Source organism: Lepisma saccharinum, chromosome 19 (genome assembly GCF_977018435.1).
Source record: "Lepisma saccharinum chromosome 19, izLepSacc3.1, whole genome shotgun sequence".
Taxonomy (NCBI): Eukaryota; Metazoa; Arthropoda; class Insecta; order Zygentoma; family Lepismatidae; genus Lepisma; species Lepisma saccharinum.
The window spans coordinates 26,543,573-26,570,238 of NC_139247.1; the positions used below are offsets into that span (position 1 = coordinate 26,543,573).

The 26,666-nt window shown below is 39.0% G+C and overlaps 1 protein-coding gene across 2 annotated transcripts in view; it reads right to left on the reverse strand.

Annotated features, from left to right (window-relative positions):
* Mitofilin (inner membrane mitochondrial protein mitofilin) overlaps positions 1–26,666 on the reverse strand; it is a 307,825-nt gene that overhangs the window by 242,503 nt on the left and 38,656 nt on the right. For both annotated transcript variants that reach the window (XM_083140773.1, XM_083140771.1), the window contains 2 exons: positions 26,008–26,149; positions 4,045–4,258 (listed from right to left, as the gene is read on the reverse strand). In XM_083140773.1, coding sequence (XP_082996899.1) covers positions 4,045–4,258; positions 26,008–26,149 — 356 coding nt within the window. The remainder of the gene's footprint in view (positions 1–4,044; positions 4,259–26,007; positions 26,150–26,666) is intronic.

Consider the following 26,666-nt stretch of genomic DNA (forward strand, 5'->3'; position numbering starts at 1 on the left):
ATCTAAGCCTTCTTCGCAGAGAAAGTTCCAAATAGCGGCAGTTGCTCCTTCTGCGTCGGCTGTTTTGGGCGTAACATGGGTAAGGTAGAATGAACCAGGTTCCTCAATGAGAGAAATGTGCTCTTCTTGACAAATCCGTTGGTACGTTTTTCCAGTCTCTTCACATGTCTCTTTCAACAAAGTAGAATCTTTCCTTCCATCGAAGTACAGTGACAAAATTTTCTTGTTCTGGGGACATTGTTGTTCTTGTAGTGTTTGTCGCGTTCGTGAGCGCTGTCGCCTGACATTGTTTCTGTCTATAACAATGTTAAATTTCTCCTTTTGAGGTAGCGTTTTATCTATATCACTCAGAAGACTTGACGCCAAATGTGCAGCTACTCTGTCTGACACACCACGCCTCTCACAAGCACGCGAAAACGAACTCAGATTGACTCTGGTCTGACTACTTGTTCCTGAGTTAAACTTTTTCTTTTGCGGAATTAATTCTCCATCTTCATCATTGCCAGGTAAGTCTTACTTGTCTTCGACATTTTCAGCTTCGTCCACTTGCCGCACTTCTGAAAATGAAAAAAAAAATCACACGGGCGATGGGAGCACTAGGGTAACGGAAGAAGAGTCCTACAGGTGCAGGATATAAGCAACGCACGTTCTGGCGTCATTAATGTATTTGTATCTACCTTTTCATGGTAAGTGTTGGATAGTCGATTACTCGATAAACTAAGAGCTGCAGTTTACTTTCTTTCCTATAACCTTATCGTTTTTGGTAAATTTAAGTCGGTGGGGTCGAGAATTCTAGCGGGTTATTGCCTGCCCAACATCCGTAACATTTCTGTATATTTGGCGTTTTTTGACGAATTTTGGCGAACTAAGAAACCATTTTCCCTGATTCGAACACACTAAATCGTTAATGTTAAGCAACATACAAGCAATATATGTAATTTTTTGCCACTGAATCACTCCAGAATCATCGAGAAACCATCAGGAAAAATTGCAAATTTTTGACATTTTTTCATAAAAATTTTAAATTTTGACTAAAAAGTGCAGCCTGAAGATATTATCCGATCAAGTTGGAATTTTTTATGGGTTATAAGGACCACCAACCACAAACTTTAAGCACTAGCCGCAGACCGATTTCGAAAAAAACGGTTTTTCGATCCACCCTAATATGCAGCCCTGATACTAAGAGGTACTTGGTTTTCCACACACAAGGCACCTTATTTGAACAGTGGTCAGCTTGCGGTGTCATGCTGGCAGTTCCAGGTGTCTGAAAGTTAGTGTTAGTGTAAAGTTATGTTTTTGTTCAATAATATTTCTATGTTAAAAAGTTTGCTTTTTCTATTAAGTAAAGTTATTGTCAGTGTCAGCCCATTGGAACTATCCCCTAGCGGCCATCCGGTAAAAGTGTGACAATCCACAAATTGGCAGTGTCAAACCATGGCCGCCATTCGAGAGAGAGACATCAACATATTTGTTTAAATGCCCTTAGCAGACGAGCACCAGAAAAGCAGAGAACAGCCCAGCAGTATACCCAAGGAAGAAGCGGCAGGGACAAGCCCAGCAGTCTACCGAGGGGAGAAGTGGTGGAGCTGAAACTAGGGCTGAACCGATACCACCATTTGCCAATTCCGATACAGATTCTGATACATTAACCGATTCCAACAGATACCGATACTTGTATAATTTCAGTAAAATAACTAAGGCTAGTTACTGAGTTACAAAACTCATCTCATCACTTTAGTATTAATTATATCAAATACTCTTAAATTATTTTCATATAACATTATATCACTTAAAATGTCCTGTGACATTTTATGTGAATTTCCTTTTACCTCCAGAGGATGCAAAAAGAAAAAAAAAGTAGTTCAGCTTGCACAAGGAATGCAAAATAAATACAAATGTAAACAACACTCTTATCGTTTGGATTAACCTGGGGAGAGTTGGAAATGACGTAAATATATACACCGATATATGCTCATTTGGCAGCACTGTACATGTCCTGCTGTACATTATTCTCTGTCATTTGCAATAAAAACAAGTCACTGCAGTGTCAGCATTGGGTGGAAGTCACACAGAAGGGTAGAGCACAAGAAGACAACCCTCCCTCCCACAGCGACATTCATCCCTTTCCCAGGAACTCTGGAATGAGCCTAGCATTGTAATAATGCTGGTTTTGAAAACGTCATGTTCTTAACCAATGAGTTTGTGAGCAACATTTGGCATTGAATGGTTTCTTCTATTTGCACATAGCATTGACCCCCAGGCAGTTACATGCCTTCACTTTTGGGTGCAGCACTTTCACTTTAGCCCTGCCTTTGATCTTGTCATCTGCTTTCCAGGAGGGTGTACCATTTTCGGAAATGTACATGGAATTATTATGCGGGACACCAACCTGTCACACGGAAGGGTGAACAAACTTTTGAAAAGGACAAATACTGGCAAATGAGTTTTTTCTCTTGGCCGCTCTAGCCACTCAAAATTTTTGGTATCATCGCCAGCCTCCGTGGTGGAGTGGTTAAGACATCGTGCTACGATGCCAGGGGTCACAGGTTTGAATCCTGGCCTGGGCATGGATATTTGTGAGTGTAGATTCATCAATTTCATCATATCATTACTCTTTCCCATTTTCGAAAATTAGCCAAAAGTGGCACAAAAAGCGAAGTATAATAAAGTAAATCAATCAATCAACATTTGGTATCAGATGGTATCAGTGAAACAAATTGAACCAATACTTACCGATACCGATATTTTACATGGCTAAAACTAAACTTTTTAGAACATAAAAGTTCGATATCTATTCCTAATAGTATTTCTTTCTGTTGTTAAAGTCCTTTTAATACAATATCCTTTAGAAGCCGGACAGGTTGAAACTGGTCAAAATTTCGACCACCACATGTATACCCGTGGAGGACGGATGGTCGATATTTTGACCAGCAGCACACGGCAGCAATTAATGTGGCATTTCTCGAAAACTCGAATTACAAAGCAGTATATCCATTGTTACTATAACAAGCAAAGTTTGAAAAAGTCCTTATTTTCCCTTCATTTGCCATTGTTACCAATGTATTATTAGGGATATTTTGGGATAGATTTATAAGTGTAAACAAACAAGCAAAAATGATTAAAAAGCAACATTTTAAGCAATGTCCAACAATTAAAGATTCAGGGAGGAATTTGACCCTACCACATGTTAGCACAGGAATTACCGAACCATTTCTTGAAAACTATACACTATATTTCAGTTCTGTCTGTTTTGTTCATCAGTTTACATCTAAAGATATTATATACTCTAATTACAAAACAATACATCCATTGTTACTATTAATAACAAGCGTAGTTTGAAAAATCCCTTTGTTTCCCTTTTGTTACTATGTGATAAATTGAAGATAAAAAAGGCTATTACTGCTCAACCACTGCACCTTTTTTAACAATTAAAATTCTAAATGTAAGAATAAGTAAAAAGCAACATTTTAAGTAACATCCGACAATTAATGGTTCATGGGGGGGGGGAGGATTGCGGGCAAAGGCCCAAAGTTCAAAATGTTCTGTAATTATGCAAACTTTCCAAACCTCATAATTTCAGTTTTCTTTTTTTTTTTAAGTTCGATTACATATCCTCATAGAGTGGTCTTTTGTCGTTCTTCCTTCCAAATTTGGTCCATTCAACATCCATAGGGCCGAAGAAGATCTCGCTCCCCTTGGTCCACATAGCAACAACAGGTGGCTCATTGAATAGGTATGATGTCATTCACTCTTGATTGGATAAGAAACAGCTTTAAGACCTACACCTAAGGAAGCTATTTCTTGAACTTGAACTGTACTGTGCATTATATACAAGATGCAATTTTTTGTCGCTCTTTCCCATCAAAAACCAGGGTGTGCGTTATACATGTATAAATACGGTATTTCCTTCCTACATGTAACATTATTTTGTTTTCTCACAAATAGTTTACACAGTTGTTTGGGTTCCGCACAATATGTATTAGAATGTTGTAACACCAAACAACAAAAGTAACACTATATTAGTGAGCAATAAAAAATTATTACCTCAAAATGGCTCCTTGCTTCAGTCACCAAATCCTTGTACTTCTCAAAAATATTTCCTTCTTTGATGACATTTTGCAAACTGCTTTGGCTACTCTCCAAGTGTGATTTTGCTGTAGCAAGGTTTCCTCTTATTTCACCAATTATTCTTTTAGTTTCCTTATCTGCGTTATTCTCCATCTCACTCATTGTTAGAGCCAGCCGATCAATCTTCTTTCTGGAAACAGAACAAACATAAAAAAATAACAAGAAAACACCAATAAACACAATCATTCTGAATAAAGCTTTTATGCCCTAATTCTGTGTAGCTAACTGTGTACTGGACATAAAAATTTCAGGCTCTCTTTTTACACAGCAGCAGTTATGAGCTAAAATATTGAGTTTTGTGTCGACAAGAAATATTGATTCACACGCATGGTCCTGAAGAATGTGTAATGGCCCTGCGTGTTTAAGGTTTTATAGTTTTGATTTGTTAATATATTTCAATGTTTGTTACTTCAAAAAATATTAATTACATTACAGACAACTCTATTTAGAAGAAAAAGCCATTAATTGAACTTGGTGAACTTTAATCTTAAAAATGCATCATAACCTACTACTGATGGCATCACACTTTTAGCTTGCCAGAACAAGTGAATGGACCTGGTTGTGTATTACTAGCTAAAAACAGGTGGCGTTAAAGAAAAAAGAGAAATGGAATCAACAACATAAAAAAAACTGAAACAGAGTCCAAGTATATTTGTGTGTGTGTGTTTTATTGTGGTATGTGAGCACATGGGAGTGATTAAGTAAGAAAACTTTCCTGCCGCATGGGATTTGAACAACATTATTTCTAAATGCACTTCTTTGTTGGTAGTGATGGGAAAAGTACAAAATTGTTCTTTCTAACTTTCAAGCATACAAATCTTGTAAATGTATGTATTGTAGTGCCACCCTAAATTTATTATTTTTTTTTTTTTTATTATATAATTTTGGTTTTTCGTTTTTCTTTTATCAGTTAGTTTACCAGTTTTTTTTTTTAAAGTCGCACCCAGTCCCTTGCTTGGCATGGCGAGAGGGAGAACCGGGCTCTTCAGGCAAGTTACACTGGCTAGGGTGTCCTTTTTTTTTCTTAGTTTTTTCTTCCTTTTGGGTATTTGTGTGTTTGTGTGTGTGTGTTAGAGCCACTGTACAAGGCTAAAACCGGCAACATTGGAAGAACACAGGGGAAGTTTGGGCGTCTTTGGGGAAAGACGGGACACAAGGATATAGAGGTGAGAGGAGTGAGGAGCTGTATTTCGAAGTGTGGCTAAACTTTGCATATGGCATCCAGCGATGCAAGGAGACACGTTACCAAAGTATTTCGAAGTGTGGCTGTTGAGCAGCTGGCAGCACCGTGCAGCAGAAGGAGCGGTGTTTTGTTCCTGTGTAATTCGAGCTACTTCCCGTGTTAATCACAACATGTCGCAGGAGCATCAGCCACCAAAGTAGGTGAAGTGCGATTTGTGACAGCTGACAGCGCAGTGCAGCAAGAAGACCTGTGTTTTAATTTTGTGTAAATGGAACTACTTCCGTGTGGCTACTGAACAATACATGAAGCAGATCACACCATGTGACCGGAACATCAGCCAACCTGACCTGAAGCCGTGAACAATCCTTTTTTACCCCCCTTCAACAACGAACCACAGCCATCCCCTTCAATCTAAAGTAGGAGCAGTGTGTGTGAGGAAGTGCATCGCATAAGTGACAATAAAAGGTAAGGGATCCCAACAAACATTTACTTATGGCCATAAGATACATGAAGGTTATTTATTACTTGTGTTTGTATTTGTATGAGCTATGCCGGGTTAATCTACATATTTTCTTAAGATCAATAATAATCTTCAGAACAAATTTCATGTTATTTACATATTGCCCCGCCACAACTGGCGCCCAACGTGGGGCACGATTACCACCGATGTTTAGGCTTAAACAAAAAAAAGGACAATTTTTGTTCAAAACTTTATTAGTAAAATTAGCATATTTTCATCTTGATATCAGCAACTAACTTATGTTGTCAGTAGACAGTATCAGTCATGCTTTGTTTAGCTTTCAAACTTATTTTCCGGTTTGTCTTTTGTCAAGCCACCCAAGCGACTGGATTGATGAAATTTCATTTAAATTGAAGGGGAAGTTCCTTACATTCAGGCACATCATTTGGCCAATTTTCTTAAATATTACTTTTTCCTAAATAATGCGGGTGTTTTTTTTTCTCTTTTTTTTCTTCTTAGCAAAGGGGAGAAATCCACTAAAAACAGTAATACTTCGTGAGTCATTTTCATTTTTTTTTGTAAGTTTCGTTTATCATAGTTTTTTTTTAAGGCATTTATAGACTTATTTTATGTTTTCTTTGTATTGTTTGGGACAATCATGGTTTTAACGAGGGAGCAAATGCGAATTTCTAGTTTCATCGAGGCTAATCAGTTCACAAAAAATTTAGAAGAGGATGTACAAAATTTAGGGAATTTAGAACGGGATACGGAAAATACTGGGGACAGGAGTATGGAGTCTGAATCTGAAAGGGGGGAAGCTGCCCCAATTACATTAAATGACCTCGCAAGAATGATGATGGATTTCAAGCAGGAAATGAGAGAATTACGGAGAGAATTGAGAGAAGGGATGGAGGAACAGGCACGTCGGTTCGAAAAGTCGCAATCTGAAATGGAAAGAAATCTGACCCGTAGGATAGATAATGTGGCAAAAGGTAGCGCAGAGACACGGAAAATTGTGGATCAGCTTGTCGTAAGAACCAGTACTTTAGAAGAAACTGTAGGAAATTTAAGTGAGGGATTGGCGGCTGTTTCCGGGTGCGAACCGGAGGTATGTAGGCAAAATGCGGCCGAAATAAGGCAGTCTGTAGCAGAGCTTCAGGAAAATGTAGCAGAGGAAGTTCGACAAAATGTTGCGCAGCAGATTAACACTGTAACGACGGACGGGTCTTTTAGGCCCAGTTTCAATTTTTATACCTGTCTAATTTTTTAATTCTGCAAATTAATGTGTTCTCCTTCCGTGACTTTTCGTCAATTTCGAAGGAATTTGAAATCATTTATTGTAATCTTTGGTTATTTTTTATGTTTGGTCAGAAAATGTATTACTCGCGTTGCAGACGGACGGGTCCTTTAGGCCCAATTTTAATTTTTAAAAATATAGGCCTATTTTTCTACTGCAGAAATATCCCTATTTGCCTCTGTGACTTTTCAAGGATAGTCACAACTTTGAAAAGCGTATTCCTGGTCCCCTTGGCTGAGTGGTTAGCACATCGCACTGTGACGTCAATGGTCCCAGGTTCGAATCCCCCTCGGCAATTTTCTTTGTAAATGTCCATTCATCAATTTCATCACTGATCCCCATCTTCGCAAATTAGCCAAGAGGCACAAACCGCAAAGTAAAATAAAAGAAATCAATCAATTGAAATTCTATACAGTACCCTTTGCCTCTTCAGTTTACCCAGGAAAAACAAATAAACTAAGTTGCAGACGAATACTGGAGAAAATGTTTTTTTTTTGTTTGTCGACAATAGTCTGCATAACTATTGTTGGTTATTTCAGTTTGTTGGTTTCAAAACACAGGTGCCGCAATTTTCCAGAACTTTCTGAACGAATCTGCATGCATGTTTGTTGCAGAGCATCTGTGTAGTTTGGACGACGAATTTGTTCGTTCTCACAATTTCTTGTGTATATTTGAAGAAATACAATGGCTCGCGTACCAAATACGCGAAAGCTTAGGTCTCGTGTCTCGTCTCCAGGTAAGCTCGAACCTATAACAGATGTATTCGAGACTTGGACTGTTTACCTCCGAGAAACGTACATTCCTGATGGCATCATGACTGTATACGAACAACTGGTCAATTTTAGAGACCGATGCCTTTCGTACAGTGCATGCCGTCGAAATCTGCTAAATACGGAATCAAGCTGTGGCTGATTTGTGATTCTCAAACAGCTTCTGTTTTGAAGGCTCAAATCTACAAAGGAAAGGAAGCTGGAGTTAATAGGGAGAAAAATCAAGTAGAGAGAGTAGTGAAGGACTTAGTGAAGGAAATCGAAGGCAGTAGAAGAAACATCACGTGCGATAATTTCTTCACCAGTGTATTTCTTGCAAGGGATCTACTTGCCAAGAAACTTACTCTGGTCGGCACGATGCGAAAAAACAAAGGAGAGCTGCTGCCAGAGTTTACTGCCACAAAGCAGCGAGTGTGTTGCTCCACTTTGTTTGGATTTCAAGATGGTCTGATGATAGTATCATATTGCCCCAAGAAGAACAAGGTGGTGATTCTACTTTCTAAGTTCCATGAACAGCCGAAAATCGACGCTTCCACAGCACAGCAAAAGCCTGATGTTATAATTGCTTATAATAAAACAAAATTTTGTGTTGACAAATTGGACCAAATGGTGCGAAACTACAGTGTGAAACGAAAACCTCGGAGATGGCCAATGGTTATATTTCATGACATGATCGACTTCAGTGTACTAAATGCATTTGTTTTGTACCAAACAGTACATCCGTAAGAATTGGGAGCCAAATCGGGTAGACGTAGAAGGTTCTTGCAGTACCTGGGAAAGGAGCTCAGTGGCAAACTAGTAATGGACGAGCAAACCAACGGGTGTTCAAATGAAGAGCAAGGTGTACAGAAGCAATCCAGAAGGAGGTGTTATATTGGTCCATCAAAAATCGATCGGAAAACAAGAACAGTGTGCTCGAAATGTATGCAAACGTTTGTACTCAGCATTCACGTTTTCTAAACACATGTTAATTGAAGTTCTAAGTTATTCTTGACAAAAAGTAGATAATAAAAATATGTAAATTCTTACAAATCATTACTGATAACTGGACGTATGATAAAAATGTTCCAAATATAAGAAAACTATTACAATCAAAACTCAAGGGTTTTTTATAACATATGTTATTCAAAGTTTAAATTTCTTTTGTAAATCATGTTACATATTAGAAACATGTAAATGGTTAAATGTCATTAATAAATAACCTGAAATATTATTTTCAGTCATTGATATCAATTAGAAAATTTGAACGCCTGAAAAAATGTATAATATTTCTTCGGGTCGAATAGACACGATCCGACAAAAACGTATAGTCATTGTAGCCGTCGTTATAGTGTTAATGGGGTTTTGCAGCGTCATGAAAGTCGACTAAAAAATGATTTAAGGGAAGAAATAGAAGCATTAAACGCCCGCTTGAACGAAGTCCAGGGTTCGGGAGAGGCGAGCGAACAGTTGCTCGCGGCATCTCCTGCGGCGAGCAGCGATAGTATTACAACCCCAAGTAATGTGTACTTGCACAGGGACATGCGCTTGCCAAGCTTTTCTGGTTCGGAGAATGAAGTGAGAGCCAGCTCTTATCTCATGGAGCTGGAAACTTACATAAACCTGGCTCGAATCCCGGCTGAACAACAGGTAGGCGTGGCGAGCTTGTCATTGAAAGGGGCCGCACTCAGCTGGTTCAACGTTAACAGAAAGCAATGCAGAGATTTTGCCACCTTCAGGGAACTGTTTGCGTCGTATTTCATATCTGAAGAAAAATTATTGCGCCTGAAAGCTGAGATTTTCACGAACTGCTATGTTGCCGGGGGTGGGAAGACTTATTGTGAGTACTACATGGAACTCATCGAAAGGAATGCCATCCTTCCCGAACCCCTGAGTGAAAAGGCCTTGGTTCGATTGAGGATAAAGCAACTTCCCCTATTTGCGCAGAGGAGTTTCCTTGGGTTGACCATCGACACCAGCAGTCAGGTTACTCGGGTTACTGAAAGAACTTCAGGAAACAATGAACTACGGTGCTTCGAGTCAGTCATCCCCACGTCATCGTCCGAGACCCATAAATTTTATGGAAGCGAACCCAGGCCCAAGCAACTCCGAGAGGGGAGCTCGGTCACGGGGCAATTACGGCAACGGATGCAGGAGAGAATTTGACAACCCTCCCAACCAACCTTCTCGGGGGAGGGGAGGTTTCCAGCGAGGAAGACGGAGCCCAAACCGACAAGTAGGTTGGACGTTTGGCAACGATGGAGAAGAGGGGGGGTGGAGTGCCCGAGGGGAAGGATCACCCCCAAATTTCCCTAACATAAACGCCATGACGTTTGAAAGTCAGAGTGGGAGGGGGCCACCCCCTCCTGACAACGAAGCATGACAAGGGGAGAGCACGTTGAGCGGGGGCTTTGCGGGTCAGGTTGAGAGTTGTTTACGTCAACCCGAAGAAAGTGAGCCTCAGGATAGCCATAGGGATGCAGACTCGTGCGAGACTGCTGTAAAGCATGTATGCTCGGTTTTAAAGGAATTTGTAGAGGAACCCCAGACCTCGAGAAAAGAGACCCCAAGGTCGTTGCCTGAAATTAATGTGATTATAGAAGGAAAGTATTATGATGCAGTCGTGGATACGGGGGCTACACATTCATGCGTTAGCGAGAGTTTATGGCTGGAGCTATTGAAAATTAACCCACGGTTGCCTTGCCTCACCGGAGGCGGATTGAAAGTTGTCTCGGCATTCGGGACTAAAGCTTCAAAAGTAATCACACAGACGTATTTAAATATGAATTTTGGAGGGACTGGAATAGATGTAAACTGCTTAGTGATAAGAAATTTAGTAAAGCCAATTTTGCTGGGCACTGATTTCATGGAGGATAACCATGCAATCCTGAATTATGAGCAGCATGTTTTAAAATTAAGAACTGAGAAGGGGTACACAGAAATAGAATTTTCAACATTTAATGAGCCAGCGGCATATCAGGAGTTGCACAATTTCCGAATAGTTTACTCTTGTATGGAGCCTATTTGTCGTTGTGGGGGCGAAGTTATGTCAACCATGGGTCCTGTGGGTCCGAATACAGGAAACGTGTGCGGGGCGGAAGGATGTAGCTGCCGGCACGAGAAGGAGCCTGCGTTTTTAGTAGAGGCAGATCAATTTTGTGAAGAAAATCACTCGGTGGTTAGGGAGAAAGGAGGACGAGAATCTTTCGAGAATGTAATGGAGGGAGATGTACACAATGTGAATGTAATTTCAAATGAAGCTTTATACGAGAGGGACTCTGTGAATAAAGATCAGCCGCTAGATTCGTTTAGAAGGTTTGAGAGAGGGACCAAAGAATCACAGAGCCACACGATAGAAGAAACTAGGGCTACCAACATCCAAATTTACGAGAGCGTAGAAAGGGCGCAAGGGTTGACTCCTGAACAAAGGAGAAAATTAAGAGAGCTGCTTTTCGAATATCGCGAGATATTTGATAACAAACCAGGGTTGGTCCATGGATACGAGCATGAAATCGACGTAATAGATGATAAAGCTTTCACTCAGAAAGTGTATCCCATTCCTTACCAGTACCGGGAGGATGTAAGCAAACAAATTAAGCAGTGGTTACAGTGGGGGATTATCAAAAGAGCAAAGGCATGATTCGTGAATCCACTTGTTTGCGTGAGAAAACCGGGAGGAAAATCAGTCAGAGTTTGTCTCGATTCCAAGGGTACCAACTTGAGAATACAGCCAGAATACGACTCTCCCCCTTCCGTAGTAGAAGTGCTTCAGAGATTTGAAGGAAAGAAATATGCCTTGACCTATCGCAATTTTTTCTCCAAATCGGCCTTAAAGAAGAACACCGGCAATATGTGGGTTTTATGTACGAGGGCATTGTGTACACATTTCAGAGACTCTGCCTTGGGTTGAAGACAGCGTTAGCGAGCGCTATAAGGTGTTTGCGGCAAGTGTTGGATGATGAAACTTGTCATTTCATGGCGGCCTACTGTGACGATATTTCTCTTGCCGATGATGATTTTTTGGACCATTTGCAGCATTTGCAAGTCATTTTTTCCAAACTGAAAGAAGCAGGGTTAACGCTAAAATTAGAAAAGTGCCAGTTTGCGAGCCAGGAAGCTTCGTTGTTGGGATGCAAGGTGTCGTCCGACGGGATAAGGAAGGACCCAGAGAAACTACAGACTGTCAATGATTTTCCCAGGCCAAAGAACGCAAAGCAACTGAAGTCGTTCTTAGCCCACTTGCAGTTTGACAGGATTTTCCAGGTGAATCATTCAGAGCTCACGGTGCCCCTTCTCGAACTTCTTCGCAAGGGAGCGGCATACGTCTGGTTGCCTAAGCATCAGGAAGCATTCGAGAAGATAAAACGTGCGTATTTGCAGGATGTGATAATCCGTAGCTCTCTCCCTGGAAAGACGCTGTATCTGGAGACAGACGCTTCCGACAAAGCTGTCAGCAGTCTGCTGTACCAGTTAGAAGATGGAGGGGGTCCTCGGATGATTGCATGCCACAGCCGCGTCCTCAGCGACTGCGAATCGAGGTACACAATAACGGAGAAGAAGTTATTAGCTATTATTTATGGCATACAGAAAAACGCCGTGTATTTACTGGGAAGAAAGTTCACTGTCAGAACGGATCACAAGGCGCTACAATTCTTATTCACATGCAGGTTAACAAACCCACGAATAGCGAGATGGATATTGTTCCTACAGTCGTTCGATTTTGATGTCCGGTACATCAAGGGTGAAGAAAACATGGCGGACTTCTTTTCGCGTTACCCTAGCGGCACAAGGAGCGCTACCGTTCACGAAATAAAGGAGCCGCACGAGGTGATAGCGAACATACACTTCAAGCCATCGCCTGAATTGGTAGAATTCATGCGAGAGTTGCCAAATCGTCAACAAGAGGACCCTGAACTTGGGAGAATAAGAGATGAGATGTTGAAATCGGGAGAGGGAAAAAGGGCGAGAAAGCTCGAAGATTATGCCTTGAAGGATAGAATATTGTGCAAAAGAGAGCGAGGAATCTTAAAAGTGTGGGTTCCGAAGCAAGTTGCCAAAGAGCTAATCGCATTTTATCACGCATTTTATCGGACAAAAGAAGACACACAGGGCTGTTGCTGAACACTTCACGTGGAAAAAGATGAAGGATCAAATTAAAAGGTTTGTCAACGAGTGCGACCTCTGCTTGAGGACAAAGCACCTTAATTATGAAGTGAAGGGAGCGATGCATTCCGTGATCGCCGACAAACCGGGAGCGGTGATCTCAGTGGACCTGTACGGGCCGCTGCCAAAGGCTAGGTACGGCTTGGAATATTGCCTCGTTATGTGCTGCTTGTTTAGCAAATACATCGCGATATACCCTCTGAGAAAGGCCACCACCAAGGCCGTTTTGGGAAAAGTGAACGAATTTTTGATAATGTGTCTCAACGTGAGAACTATTCTCACAGACAAGGGCACTCAGTTCACCTCGAGACTGTGGAAAGAAGAGCTTCAGTCGAGAGACATCGAGGCACGCTTTATAAGCGCTAAGCATCCTTAGTCGAACCCCGTCGAGCGATGCATGAGAGAGATCTCACGCTTGTTTAGGCTGTGTATAGATGGCAGCCACAAGAAATGGCCGGAACACATCCCCGATATGGTAGAGTGTTTAAATCTGGCGGTTCATAGCTCCACAGGCTTCGCTCCAGTGGAATTGTTTTTCAACAGGAAACCGGGCGACGAAATCAAGAAACTTTTTAAATTGCCCTCATTGAATGATGACCCACGCTATGAATGGAAGCTGCTGAGAGCAAAGGAAAACGTAGAAAGAGCGGCCAAGAACCGCAAGAAGCAATATGACAAGGCAAGGCTCACCTCCTTCGAGGCAGGAGATATTGTTTTAAGAAAGTCATTTGCGTTCTCGGACGTTCAAAAGGGAATTTGCAAGAAATTTGTGCACCTTTACGTCGGCCCATTCCAAATAAAGAAACGGGTGGCCCCAAATGCATATTTGTTATGGGACTTTCAATGTAACAAAGAGGCTGGAGTGTATAATACATCTAACCTGCGACCTTATACATCGGCAAAGGGACAAGGACAACCTGCTGTTCCGAATACAAAGGGACCCTCGAGAGCAAGAACCCAAGTGGTTGGGAAAGAAGAGGCTCTGGCCTGCAGAAAGGAGGGAGAAAAAGGTCGAAGCTAAAACCCCTCCCCTTTTCCCTTGCACCTTGTCGGACGAGGTTTACCAGGCAGGGGTATAAGAGTTAATGGAGAAAATGAAAGCTGTAAATAATAGGAGTAAACATATTTTGGGAATGCAATTATATAATATTTTTTTTTTTGGTGTCATTTTCTATTATTTTTTTTAAAAAAAATAAGAGTGATTATTGCTATTGTGAATGCTTTTAGTGGGTTTCTTTATTTTTTATTTTTTATTTTTTTGCGTAGCCGGGTGGAAAGGAGGGGCATTACCCCGTTTTAGCCTTTATTTTAAGTTTAAGAAAATAGGTTAAGATAATTATGATACTATTTTCATATTCGTTATCCTAATTATCTGAGGGGGGAGATGTAGTGCCACCCTAAATTTATTTATTTTTTTTATTTTTTATTATATAATTTTGGTTTTTCGTTTTTCTTTTATCAGTTAGTTTACCAGTTTTTTTTTCTTAAAGTTGCACCAATCCCTTGCTTGGCATGGCGAGAGGGAGAACCGGGCTCTTCAGGCAAGTTACACTGGCTAGGGTGTCCTTTTTTTTTCTTAGTTTTTTCTTCCTTTTGGGTATTTGTGTGTTTGTGTGTGTGTGTTAGAGCCACTGTACAAGGCTAAAACCGGCAACATTGGAAGAACACAGGGGAAGTTTGGGCGTCTTTGGGGAAAGACGGGACACAAGGATATAGAGGTGAGAGGAGTGAGGAGCTGTATTTCGAAGTGTGGCTAAACTTTGCATATGGCATCCAGCGATGCAAGGAGACACGTTACCAAAGTATTTCGAAGTGTGGCTGTTGAGCAGCTGGCAGCACCGTGCAGCAGAAGGAGCGGTGTTTTGTTCCTGTGTAATTCGAGCTACTTCCCGTGTTAATCACAACATGTCGCAGGAGCATCAGCCACCAAAGTAGGTGAAGTGCGATTTGTGACAGCTGACAGCGCAGTGCAGCAAGAAGACCTGTGTTTTAATTTTGTGTAAATGGAACTACTTCCGTGTGGCTACTGAACAATACATGAAGCAGATCACACCATGTGACCGGAACATCAGCCAACCTGACCTGAAGCCGTGAACAATCCTTTTTTACCCCCCTTCAACAACGAACCACAGCCATCCCCTTCAATCTAAAGTAGGAGCAGTGTGTGTGAGGAAGTGCATCGCATAAGTGACAATAAAAGGTAAGGGATCCCAACAAACATTTACTTATGGCCATAAGATACATGAAGGTTATTTATTACTTGTGTTTGTATTTGTATGAGCTATGCCGGGTTAATCTACATATTTTCTTAAGATCAATAATAATCTTCAGAACAAATTTCATGTTATTTACATATTGCCCCGTCACAGTATGTTGGTTAGTATATATGTGATTACACATTATGTAATTTTTGAAAATTGTGTTGTGTTCTTACTCAGCAAGCCTTGTGAGTTAAAACAGAGTCTTGCGTTTCCATCACGGGAAGTAGCAAACTAATGTGGTGACTTGTCTCATATTAGGCATTTAAATGGAGAACATTCAACGTTGAAGAGATCAATAGTTCAATCTTCACATTTTCCTACATCATAATTGGACTAACAAAAGAAAAAGGAAGTGGACTGAACACACCTTTCTATCAGAAACTATTAAATTTCCAACCAACGTATAATTATCTGTTGTTAAATTTACTACTAATACTAATGTATTGTAAAGATGATAATAATAATAAAATCATCTTTATTAGAGGAGGCATGTTTTGGCCTTGAGGACCACTTTAACAACAAACCCTTGTCTGGGTGATTATTACAGTGCAAAAATAGGTTGATTACATGTAAGCTTTATAGATATGGATTGAATATAAAAATATAAATTGAAAAAAAAGAAGAAAAAAGAAAATAGGATTACATATATAATCAAATAGACACAGATATCTAATGTTTGTCGCTTTCAAGTTTAGTACATGAATGACAGTCAGCTTGGACAATTAATAAAACAATAATAGCAATAAGAATAATAATAATAAAATAATAATAAATTGATAAAGATAATATAAAATAATTGAGTTTAGAATGCTAATAGCTATAAGAAATTATATGCAATGGATATATTTATAACAGAAAAGTTGCTCGTGATTAAGCACTTAGCTGCCTTGCATGTAGATCATTTTTAAGTTTTATTGTTAAATTGCTTGTGGCATTGGATGGATGTTAGAGAGGCTGAAAGGGGATTCAATTCTTTGTTGGCAGTTACAGTATACAATTCTCCATAGGAGGTTGTGATGTGAACTGACACTGACAATAAGTTTTTCCGTCTCATTACATGTTGATGGCTGCTCGAATTTGTGTTCAGTTTCTCAAATAGATGTTCAGGCTGTTGCTGTTTCGGTAAGTATTAATGCAATTAAAAGTAAGTTAATGGTTAAGTTTTCAAATTGGGGAGGAGCATGTGATCTGTGCTTTTGCTTAGCTTTTTCACAAGAAATTTCAATCTTATTATGACTAATTTCCACTTAGTTGGATTTAATTTTAGCAAGTTAAAATTGTGCCCAGTCAACTTATGGCATCGAGGTCTTTTTGTAGTTGGGATATTATATTTGAGTATTCTTTTATCCCTGTATGTACGTAAATCTGATTATTATCAGCATATTGGTGATTACCCTTTAAATGGAGAAAAGAATGTTTCCCTGGGGAACTCCATTGAAAATGTTTAACCAGCCAAAGAAGCAGTTATTTTTGCCTCTGGTTTTTGCACGCTGATTCCTGCCAGAAAGGTATGATGTAAACCAACTGTGGGTGATGTCAGTAACTCCAATGCTACGTAATTTAGTGAGTAGAACTTCATGGTTTATGCAATCAAATGTTTTTTGGGGAAATAAAGGCATACAAGTAAGGTGATTCTGCTTTCAACAATATATTTTTGTACATCATCAGCAACTTTCATAATGACTCTTGTAGTGCTGTTACGGAAGGTTGATCGGGCTATATCCGACCGATTTGGAAATGTTGCTGTCACGTGTGTAGTTGTGCCAGAACTTTGAAACCAGTGTTGTGTCTGAGCTTGCAGTTGCCGGAGTGTCGCGTTCGTGCTAGTGAAATGCCACTGAAAATTAACAGTTATTGGGAAGGGTACATCATGGCTCCTTTCCAGGCAAACACAAACGGTGCTCATGCAGAAACATTCACCAACAAAAGGGGCCCGTTCGAGGTTGCCAACGAAACTGTCGCCTGAGGCACTTTATGGAATTTGGCGAATTACAGTCCAGGAGAATCCACCACCCCAATGTGGCATGGCCTAGAGGTTAAATATGGTGCAGTCCACTGCCAGTGATGTCATTCGTTGCCGTCTGGGCCTGCGTTGCATACATAAGGGCCAGGTGCACAACCTCCTCCCATGCCACACTGCAGAATGCAAGACCAACTGCCACAAACTGTAGAAAAGACACTTGGCAGGGTAAAAATGGAAGACATGTCACATTGTATGATGTCTACATTTATCTCACGCGTAATGGTAACATTAGGGCAATTATGTACCGTGACACCTCTGGCAAGGGACGTACAGAGTTTTACCACCTATGCCGAGATAATTTTCCGGCAGGGAATCATGATTGTCGCCGGATATGATTACGAGGAGAAGTTGGAGATACATAAGGTGGAGAAAAAGATAAAGTTGAATGTTGCCTACTTCCAGGAATCCATTATGGCCCCAATCTATCGGACAGACATCTCTCGTTTGTACGGAGCAAACAAGAACCAGGTGCAGATCCACATGAACAAAGCATCCAGCCACACCATTAGATCATCCCTCCGGTTTTATCAGGACATGGAGCAGGAAACAGGAATCCATGTTATTCCCTTTCACGAAATTCCTGTCAAAAGCTGATGCCAGTCCAATGGATTTCTGTGCATTTTGAATGTTAAGACGACGTCTACAACATCGCGACCCCTGCACCCTTACTGGCCTATGGAAAGCATGTAAGGAGGAATGGGATGGAATTCCTATGCATGTGCTCCAATGCAGTTTGTTGCAGTGGGAAATTGCGATGTCCATAATGCTGGTGGCCCCATAGAACACAACCGGTGGTGGCGGAATGGCTTTTCATAGGGTAAGTACACTTTGCACATTGGTCGGATATAACCCGATCAACCTCTGTATTGAGCTAAAGTCAGATTGATGCTTCAAAAAACTAGATGTGGCTATTACGTGGGTAAATAGCTGTTTGTGTACAATGTACTCTTGAATTTTCAACATTATTGGGAGTGTGCTTATTGGGCACAAATCATTCATGATTTTAACATGCTTGCATTTTGTGAAGGGCAAGATGATTGCCTTTTTTCATGCTTCTGGAAAGACAACCTGTGCTAAGAAGTTATTTATTATGTTGGTTATAGTATTTAGGTAGAAAAGAAGTAACAATTTTAACATTGGTAAGATTATGCAATCGTCTCCACTTGCTTTACTCCATATCCTCTTGAATGACTTCATGTCTTGAGAGATGACCCTAGTAAATGTAAATGAATTTAGGGGATTGATGGTCATAAACAGTGCTCAAAAAATCTTCTTCAAAGCTAGGTGCCAGCTCTGAAAATCAGGCGCCAGCAGAGGCATGCGGTGCATGCTGCGCATACGTCAATTGCGGGGAAAAGGACAGCTTGCTCTGCAACGACATTAATGAGCATTTCTACATTCTAATTTCTTCATATAGGAGAAGTATTTATTTTACAAGAGAGCGCTCAACTAAGCTTATATTACATTTCTTGGATCTGAAGTGACGCATGCATCAATTGTGGGAAAATAATTATTACTTTCTTTCACTTCAGATCCAAGAAATGTAATATAAGCTTAGTTGAGCGCTCTCGTGTAAAATTAATACTTCTTGTATGTTAAGAAATTAGAATGTCGTCGCAGAGCAAGCTGTCCTTTTTCCCCACAATTGATGCATGATGCATGCATTCAGGAGATGCCTCTGGGTGCCAGGGAACCACCTACTAGCAATTGCGCATACTATAAGAAGTTGAGCATCACCGTATTGAAAACATCACTAAATCATGTGAGAAAGCTGAAAATGGGGGGGGGGGGGTCGGTGACAAAGAGTAAGGAATATTTAGTGATTCTATAAAATGTTGACAACTTTGATAAAAAAAAAATTCTAACTTTTGCTGTATTGCAATTTGAACTTAGAATCTTCAAAATTTCATGCGTGCAAACTTTAAAAAAAATGGCAATATTACAGCAAAAGATCACAGTCGCCAGGCTGAAATTTTTAGTCGCCTTGGCGACCTGGCGACTGGGATTTTTCGAGCCCTGGTCATAAATGTTTTCCAGATATTTTCCAGCGTGTTGTGAGCAGCTTCATTCGCGAAGATTCTATAAAGTAGTCATTCATGCTATTTGGATCTAATATGTCTGGCATCTTTGCTGCTACAAGGCAATGCATATGTAGGGTTGTCCACAAGCTTTCAAATGTTTTATATGCTTATCGATTGCAGAGTTATAATAGTGAAACTTGATGTTTCACACTACTTTTCTAGCTCTGTTTTTAAAGTACTTATAACTAAGGTGGCTGTCACTATCACCGGTATTTATATATCTCAAATGATAGCAATCCCTAACTTTACAAAATTTGCAGTGTTAACCACTGTTATCCATGGTGCAGGAGAAGGCTTTATCACTCTGAATGTTTAACGGAGAGATGTTCATTCGCCAGCATTACTATTGCATCATTTATCATTTGCACCTGTTGTTCACATTCTAACATGCCTCTATAGCCTACCAGCCTCCACTTTTGGCAGCCTCAATGAACTTGCTGATGTCTAGTTGTTTGAAGTTACAGTAATGGACAAATTTCATGTTCGATTTTTTGCATTATTAGAAACTTCAAATACTGCATACACTATAACATGATCAGATATAGTTGGCAATGACTTGTTGATTTACATATTAAACCTTTGTCTTTTTAGAACATATAACAATGTCTATTAGCGACTCTGATTTGGCAGTTTTCCATGTTGGCTTTTTTATAATTTGAATATCATTTAGTTCTTTCATTATACCTGACAGTAGTTTTGTATTGGGTTCTTTACATATTAAAAAATATGCATTTAAATCACCAATACAAATATAATGGTTGTATTTTACGAACACAAACTGTTGGACATTGTGCAAACAATTAATTGTGGTATACGAGATATTTGGTAGCCTGTACACCACACAAGAGATAGGTTATCTTTGTTGCAACACAATTTGACTACCAATACTTTGATTTATCAGCTAGTTTTAAGAGAGAGCACAACTTTTTAACAATTTTTTTCATGAAAGTTCTGAACCTCTCCCTCATGTAAAGTCTGTTAGTTTCCACACACTCTGTTTGATTTAAACCTCCACTGAAGAAGTCAAATCTCTCCTCACCTCTTTGCCATTGCGCCGTTCCTTAGGCCCCAATGAAATTCAGACAATTTTCCTTCACAAAACTGCTGACTCCCTGGCTCACCCTCTGTGTCTCTTACTAAACAAGTGCTTTTATGCAGGTGTGTTTACTGAACTGTTCAAGCGTGCCAATGTTGTACCGATCTATAAATCTGAAGACAAACATTCGGTAAAATCTTATCGACCTATCTCTCTTTTGTCACCTCTCTCTATCATCTGTGAGAAAATAATCAAAGACAGGTTGCTGAAGTTCACATCTCCCCTTATAAATACTGTTCAGCATGGTTTTCTTCCAGGTCACTCTTGCTTGACCAATCTATCAGTATTACTTTCTCATGCTACTCAGTTTACCTCAAACAATTCCCAGCTTGATGTTATATATTTGGACATTTCAAAAGCCTTCAATAAAATCAACCATAATCTCCTTCTTCATAAATTACAATCCAGATTTCACATCCATGGCAAACTTCTATCATTGCTAAAAGACTATCTGCATGCGCGAGAGCAGCATGTTATCCTCTCTGGTTCCTCTTCCAGCTTTCTACCCGTCCTGTCTGGTGTCCTCCAGGGGAGTGTCTTAGGCCTACTTTTGTTCCTTCTTTACATAGATGATCTGCCCGACACATTGTTTTCTCTTCCCATAAATGTACTGCTCTTTGACTATAAACTCTTCAAAGAAATTTCATCTGAACACGATTCACTAATCGCACAACAAGCTGTTACAGATCTACTTTTGTGGTGTCGCCAGTGGAAACTTGAATTGAATCCTCAGAAATGCTTCTGCCTCACAATTTCCTTAAAAAGGAACAAAGTGCTCTCTTTTTATACTCTCGAAAACAGTCCCATCAAAAAGGTTTCCTCTCAAAAATATCTTGGGTGTTATCATTGACGAAAAGCTAAACTTCAATGACCACATTACATATACTACTACATGAGCCATGCGTCTCCTTGGTATTCTGTATAAGTTCCCTGAAATGCAAAACTAATCAGCCATTAACATATTTTTCAAATCCTTTATCTCTCCCATTCTTGAATACTGTTCTCCCATCTGGACTAGGGCTTCTAACACTAATATTTCCAGGCTTGATTCTGTCCTCAGCATTTTCCTCGCCATTGCTCGATATAGAATACCTTCTCTCAGACACCTCCATAAAACAGATATTATGTCTATTTTGAACATTCAGTCACCACACACTCATTACGAACTAGCAGACATGAAATGTTTGCATAAAATCATTAATGGAAAAAATTAAAACAGAATTCCTCCTCAACCAATTTCATCTACGAGTACCCGCACAGCCAACCCGTTAATGTAAAGCTCTTTCACATTCCCGCTACAAGGTTCTCTCTACTACAGCGGTCTCTTTACTATAGGCTCCCTTTGGCCTCCCCGATGGCGCATCATCATAGCGTCGTCGCCTTGTAATCAAGGGGTCCCGGGTTCGATACCCGGTGGAGACACAAGTGGTTCGGATTCCACTTTAAACTGTAGGTCCAGTCCCGATTAGCCTAACTGTGCATAAAGTGGACTTAAGACAGCATATCAATCAATCAATACTATAGGCTCCCCCACTTATATAATAACCTGCCTGTAAATGTTGATATTTTCTTGTCCGAACACAATTTCCAACAATCACTAAGGATGTACATGTAACATTTCTTTTTTCGTCTGCCATCTTGTATAAACAATACTAAAAATAGTATAAAATTAGTTTAAAAAACTACTTATGTAAGTGCGATTGCACAGCTGGCAGTGCGTGTTTTTAACTTTTTTACAAGTTCTCGTTTCTAAGGGATGTTAATGGATACATGTGTTTTCGACTTTAATGGGTCTTTTAAATAGTGAGGTTTTTTTTAAATTGAAATATGTCAAGGACAGTTTTTAAGTGTTTTTAACCCAACCCTCTACCTAATCCTCATATTACACTTTACAACGCAGCATTATGTTTTAGTGCTTAGAAAGAACTGTGAACCTGATGGAGGGGGCAGTTGTGCACTGAAACGTCGTTCTTCAACATTTGCATACTCACTTACATAAGTAGTTTTTAAACTAATTTTATACTATTTTTAGTATTGTTTATATTATATAGTGAGTAATACGCACCCAGCCACAATATGTTGCCATCTTGTATTGTCTTGTTTTCTTGTTATTTAATTTTTTTCTTGTGGCAACAGTTTCAGTATAAAATGGTCATTTAGTACTGTATCTGAAACTATATGTAAATAAATAAATAATTGTCAATTTCTACTAATTTCCATTGAATATGTTTAAATACTTTCTTTGATATAAAAGCGGATTCCACCTGTTGCATTGAGCTCGATCTTTTCTTACAAGTTCGTAACCATGAAGTTCCACAACATTATTAGTAATAATTTATTACTTATACCAGGCTTTAACCACAATTTGGTGATACATATTACATTGAAGTTAGCATGAGACATGTGTTTAAATTATCGAATGAATTCAGTAGCCCTTGAGTATTTTGGCGACATATTTGTAAACTTGTGCTGAAGCCATGTAAGTCATTTGCCAAGCTATTAGCATTGGCTGCTGAGATTAGAAGTAATTCTTGGAATGCAGCTTCACCTCTCCAACACTCCGCCAGGTTATTGCCATTTGTGTAACGGTCACTGTCATCGGCAAGGGAGTCTTCTAGCATTAGCCAGTAAACAGTCATGAGCAGTGCATGGGAAAAAGTAAAAATATTTAGATCGTGAGATAAATAAACTGGTTTGTTTGGAAACTGAAACTATGTAAATTATGTCATAAAGGAGAAAAAACAAAAATATTGTGGCAAATATGAGCTAGTTATTAAGGTGAAGAGTTACAGTTACGCACCATGTGTGCATTTATTTCAATATTGTCGGAATGGTCACTGCTACTAAAAAAAATTGGATGTATGCAAAAGTATGAATTTCTCCCCATGTTGCAAGTGGAAGAAATCAAACTCAACAACTTCAACTTCAAGTTGCAGCTAATCAAATTAAATGAAGTTTCGACTTTTCCGTTGGTCAAAATCATCATAAATTTGTCGTGTTCCCATTCCTTTTTCTATGCCATCAGAAGTTTGATATTCCCATGAGAACAAATCAAATAATACTCCCATAAGCACAGTGCTTGTGTATTGACTGCTGCCACAAGATGATATGTGCATTGTGGAATGGAAATAATATTGAGAGTAACATCTTCTGACAAAAAAAATTTGCACTCTGTTTTTCAGATTCCATACATTTAGAATCTGCCTAAAAAGTTGTGTTTGTGTATTGATTGCCTACATTTACCAGAGCTGTAGTGAGCTGCCACTTATGCTTTAGTTTCCACAAAGGTGTAAATCTGACATAATAGTAAATGAAACTTAGCATAATTGCAGTCGCTGCAATTAACTGAGCTGTAGTAGATCAGTCGTTAGGGCATCTAACTACCATGAGAGAGAACCGGGATTTTTTCCACCTGTTCAAGTGACTCCGTCACCCACCCAGCATCATATGAAATTGGTACCTGGAGGAAACTCTGGGGCTAAAGGTGACAAGGGCATGGTGCTGATCACAACACCTCCACCTTCGGCCGTGATGAAGGAAGTGTGGGGCCCTAACTGCACACCCCTTATACGCCTGCATGGCATGGTGCAAAGCACAAGGGAGCACTTCTTTTTTAATTGCAGTGAACCTCTCTATATTTTCAGTATTTTCCTACCACATTCTTCAGTTAAATGGATTCTGACTTTATTTAATACCCCACTCGCACCCTAGTCGATCTTCCCCGGAAGATCTTCCTTATAATGATAAACTCGAAAATACTGTTGTGCATATTTTTACTTTAGTGGGAATATTTCTGCAATGTTGCGACATATTTTTAATTTTTGTGACCTATATATTTAAATTTTTATGACATAATGACATATTACTTACATATTTTACAGTTTTATAGGACAAAGTCCAGGGCCCAAATTATAATTATTGTATAATAATATCTATTCTTTATATCCAGCATGTTTTATACTGGGTGTCATCCAAGCATCTATGAGATGCAAAAGTACCAGGAAAAGAGATCTACCTAATTATCCTGAAAGGACCACCACATATAAGGGAAAACAGTTCTGGCCTCTTTTGATAATGTTTCCATTATCAATATTCTAAACAACATAAAAATGCAGAATGCTTTTCATACATATATTGTTTATACATCTTTATTAGTTTCAGTAACATACGGGTCATTCCATGTCAAATCAACAAGGTCCTCAACTTTACATTTTTTGATTCCTTTGAAATTTGGTAAACTGAGGTAGGAAAATATGCAAAGTTGCAGATTCATATCTTTTGTATTTTTGAAATTACAGGGATGCAAAATGTGTGATTTTGACCATTTTTCCCAACATCTTGTTAATTTTAAAATGCAATGTTTCAGCAATTAGGGCACCTACAGTAGTGATTTAGACACCATTGGAAAGGTCTTGAAGAGTTGAAACTGCATTTTTTGCCAAAAACTTAATATGCTGACCAAGGCAGAATTTATTTTATTTAAAACATTGATTTTTGTGTAAATATATATCTTCCTGTTTTGTACCTTTTTGCATTTGTATTTGGTACAGAGTCTGAAGAAGACCTTGCTAGAAGGTTGAAATGTAATGTTCAGTTTTATGTTTTAAAATAAAATCAATTCTGCCTTGGTCAGCATACCGAGGTTTTTGTTATCATGGAAACAATGATGTTATGCATTTTTTGCCGAAATTTCTACATATTTAGGTATAATTAATACAATAATTCAGGCTCCTGTGTAGCCAAATGGTTAGTGCTCTTGCCTTTGTTGTGAGTGGTTCCATGTTCGATTAACAGTGAGAGTTCCCAAAATATTGACGTTCACCTAGCATCATAAGAACAATTGGGGAGCTATTGAAAAGAAGAATTGACAGGATCCTTCTCGAAACAAAAATCAGAAATGATGGGACTCGATGAGCAGACCATGTGTCATCCAAAGAAAAAGCTACTCTGGCATTGAAGTTTAATACAAATTTAATTCAGTGTTATTACAAAATAACAGTGTTGCATGCAAAAAATACTAACGTCTATCAAATTCAGTGTCAGTTTCTACAATATAGTGATTGATGAGAAACATGTGTGAAATGGCATATTTTCCTGTAAAATTCCTGCAGATTGAGTAGTTAGCATCTAATCACACAAGACAAATAAAATATAAAATTCTAGGGATAGGCCAATATGAACTTTTGGTGATAAAGTACCAATATAAAATTCAGCGAAACCGATATTCTACCAATCCAATATAAAATTCAAATGGTTCATTGGCCTCTTTAATGAATGTATGTTACCAGATAAACCTAGCTTTTGCAATCCAAAAGAAGCTGAACAGTTAGACATTTACTTTAAAAGTAATGTAATAAAAAGTAATGTTTTATTTCCATAAAAATTATAACAAAATTGCAGAACATTACACTAAACTGTAAGATATTTATTGATATATCGCATAGGTAAACCTTTACTGATAAACTGATATGAGACACGAACATGCCTACATCGACTGATACTGATAAAAGTACAGATTAATCTTGCTCAACCCCCTTAAAATTACAAAATGCGGGTCATTACTTACATTGCACCCATAGCACTGTCTTTTGCACACCTAACAGCTTGGTCCCTTCCTTTTTTGGTTTCCTCCAAAGATGGGAATGACTTTTCACTAGCAAATTTGTCCACTGATGCCTCAACTGTTTCATATATTTCATCATTATGTCCTGCAAGAAGGAAATATGCTATTTGAATTGGCACAGGGATCTATCGGGTCAAGAAACAACTTTAAACATATGCAATTATCTACTAAACACAGTATAAACACTACATTTAGTTCTAAAGTAAGATTCTTTCAATGTTTCTTATTGTCTTTAGATGCCTAAAATAATGCAAAGATGTGCTCCTGAGCAGTCAAGATTATATTAATGTAGTCAGTGTTAACAAAAACAGGCTTCTACAAGAGAGAGTAACACAATACTCAAAATGAAATGTGACAACACAACACTTACACCGATTACACAATTGGTAATTACATAATTTTGTGAGGTATCATTTATGGGTGGTTCTACATATTTATTGCTTTTCATATTATGGTTAATTTTAGTTATATGTATTATCAAGATGGCAATACTTGAATTATCAACCTCCATGGTACTGGTGACATGGAACTAACTTCAGGTGCCATAGACAACTATAATGTAAAAACCATTCAAAGGACTGGAATATAGTTAATATGACAAA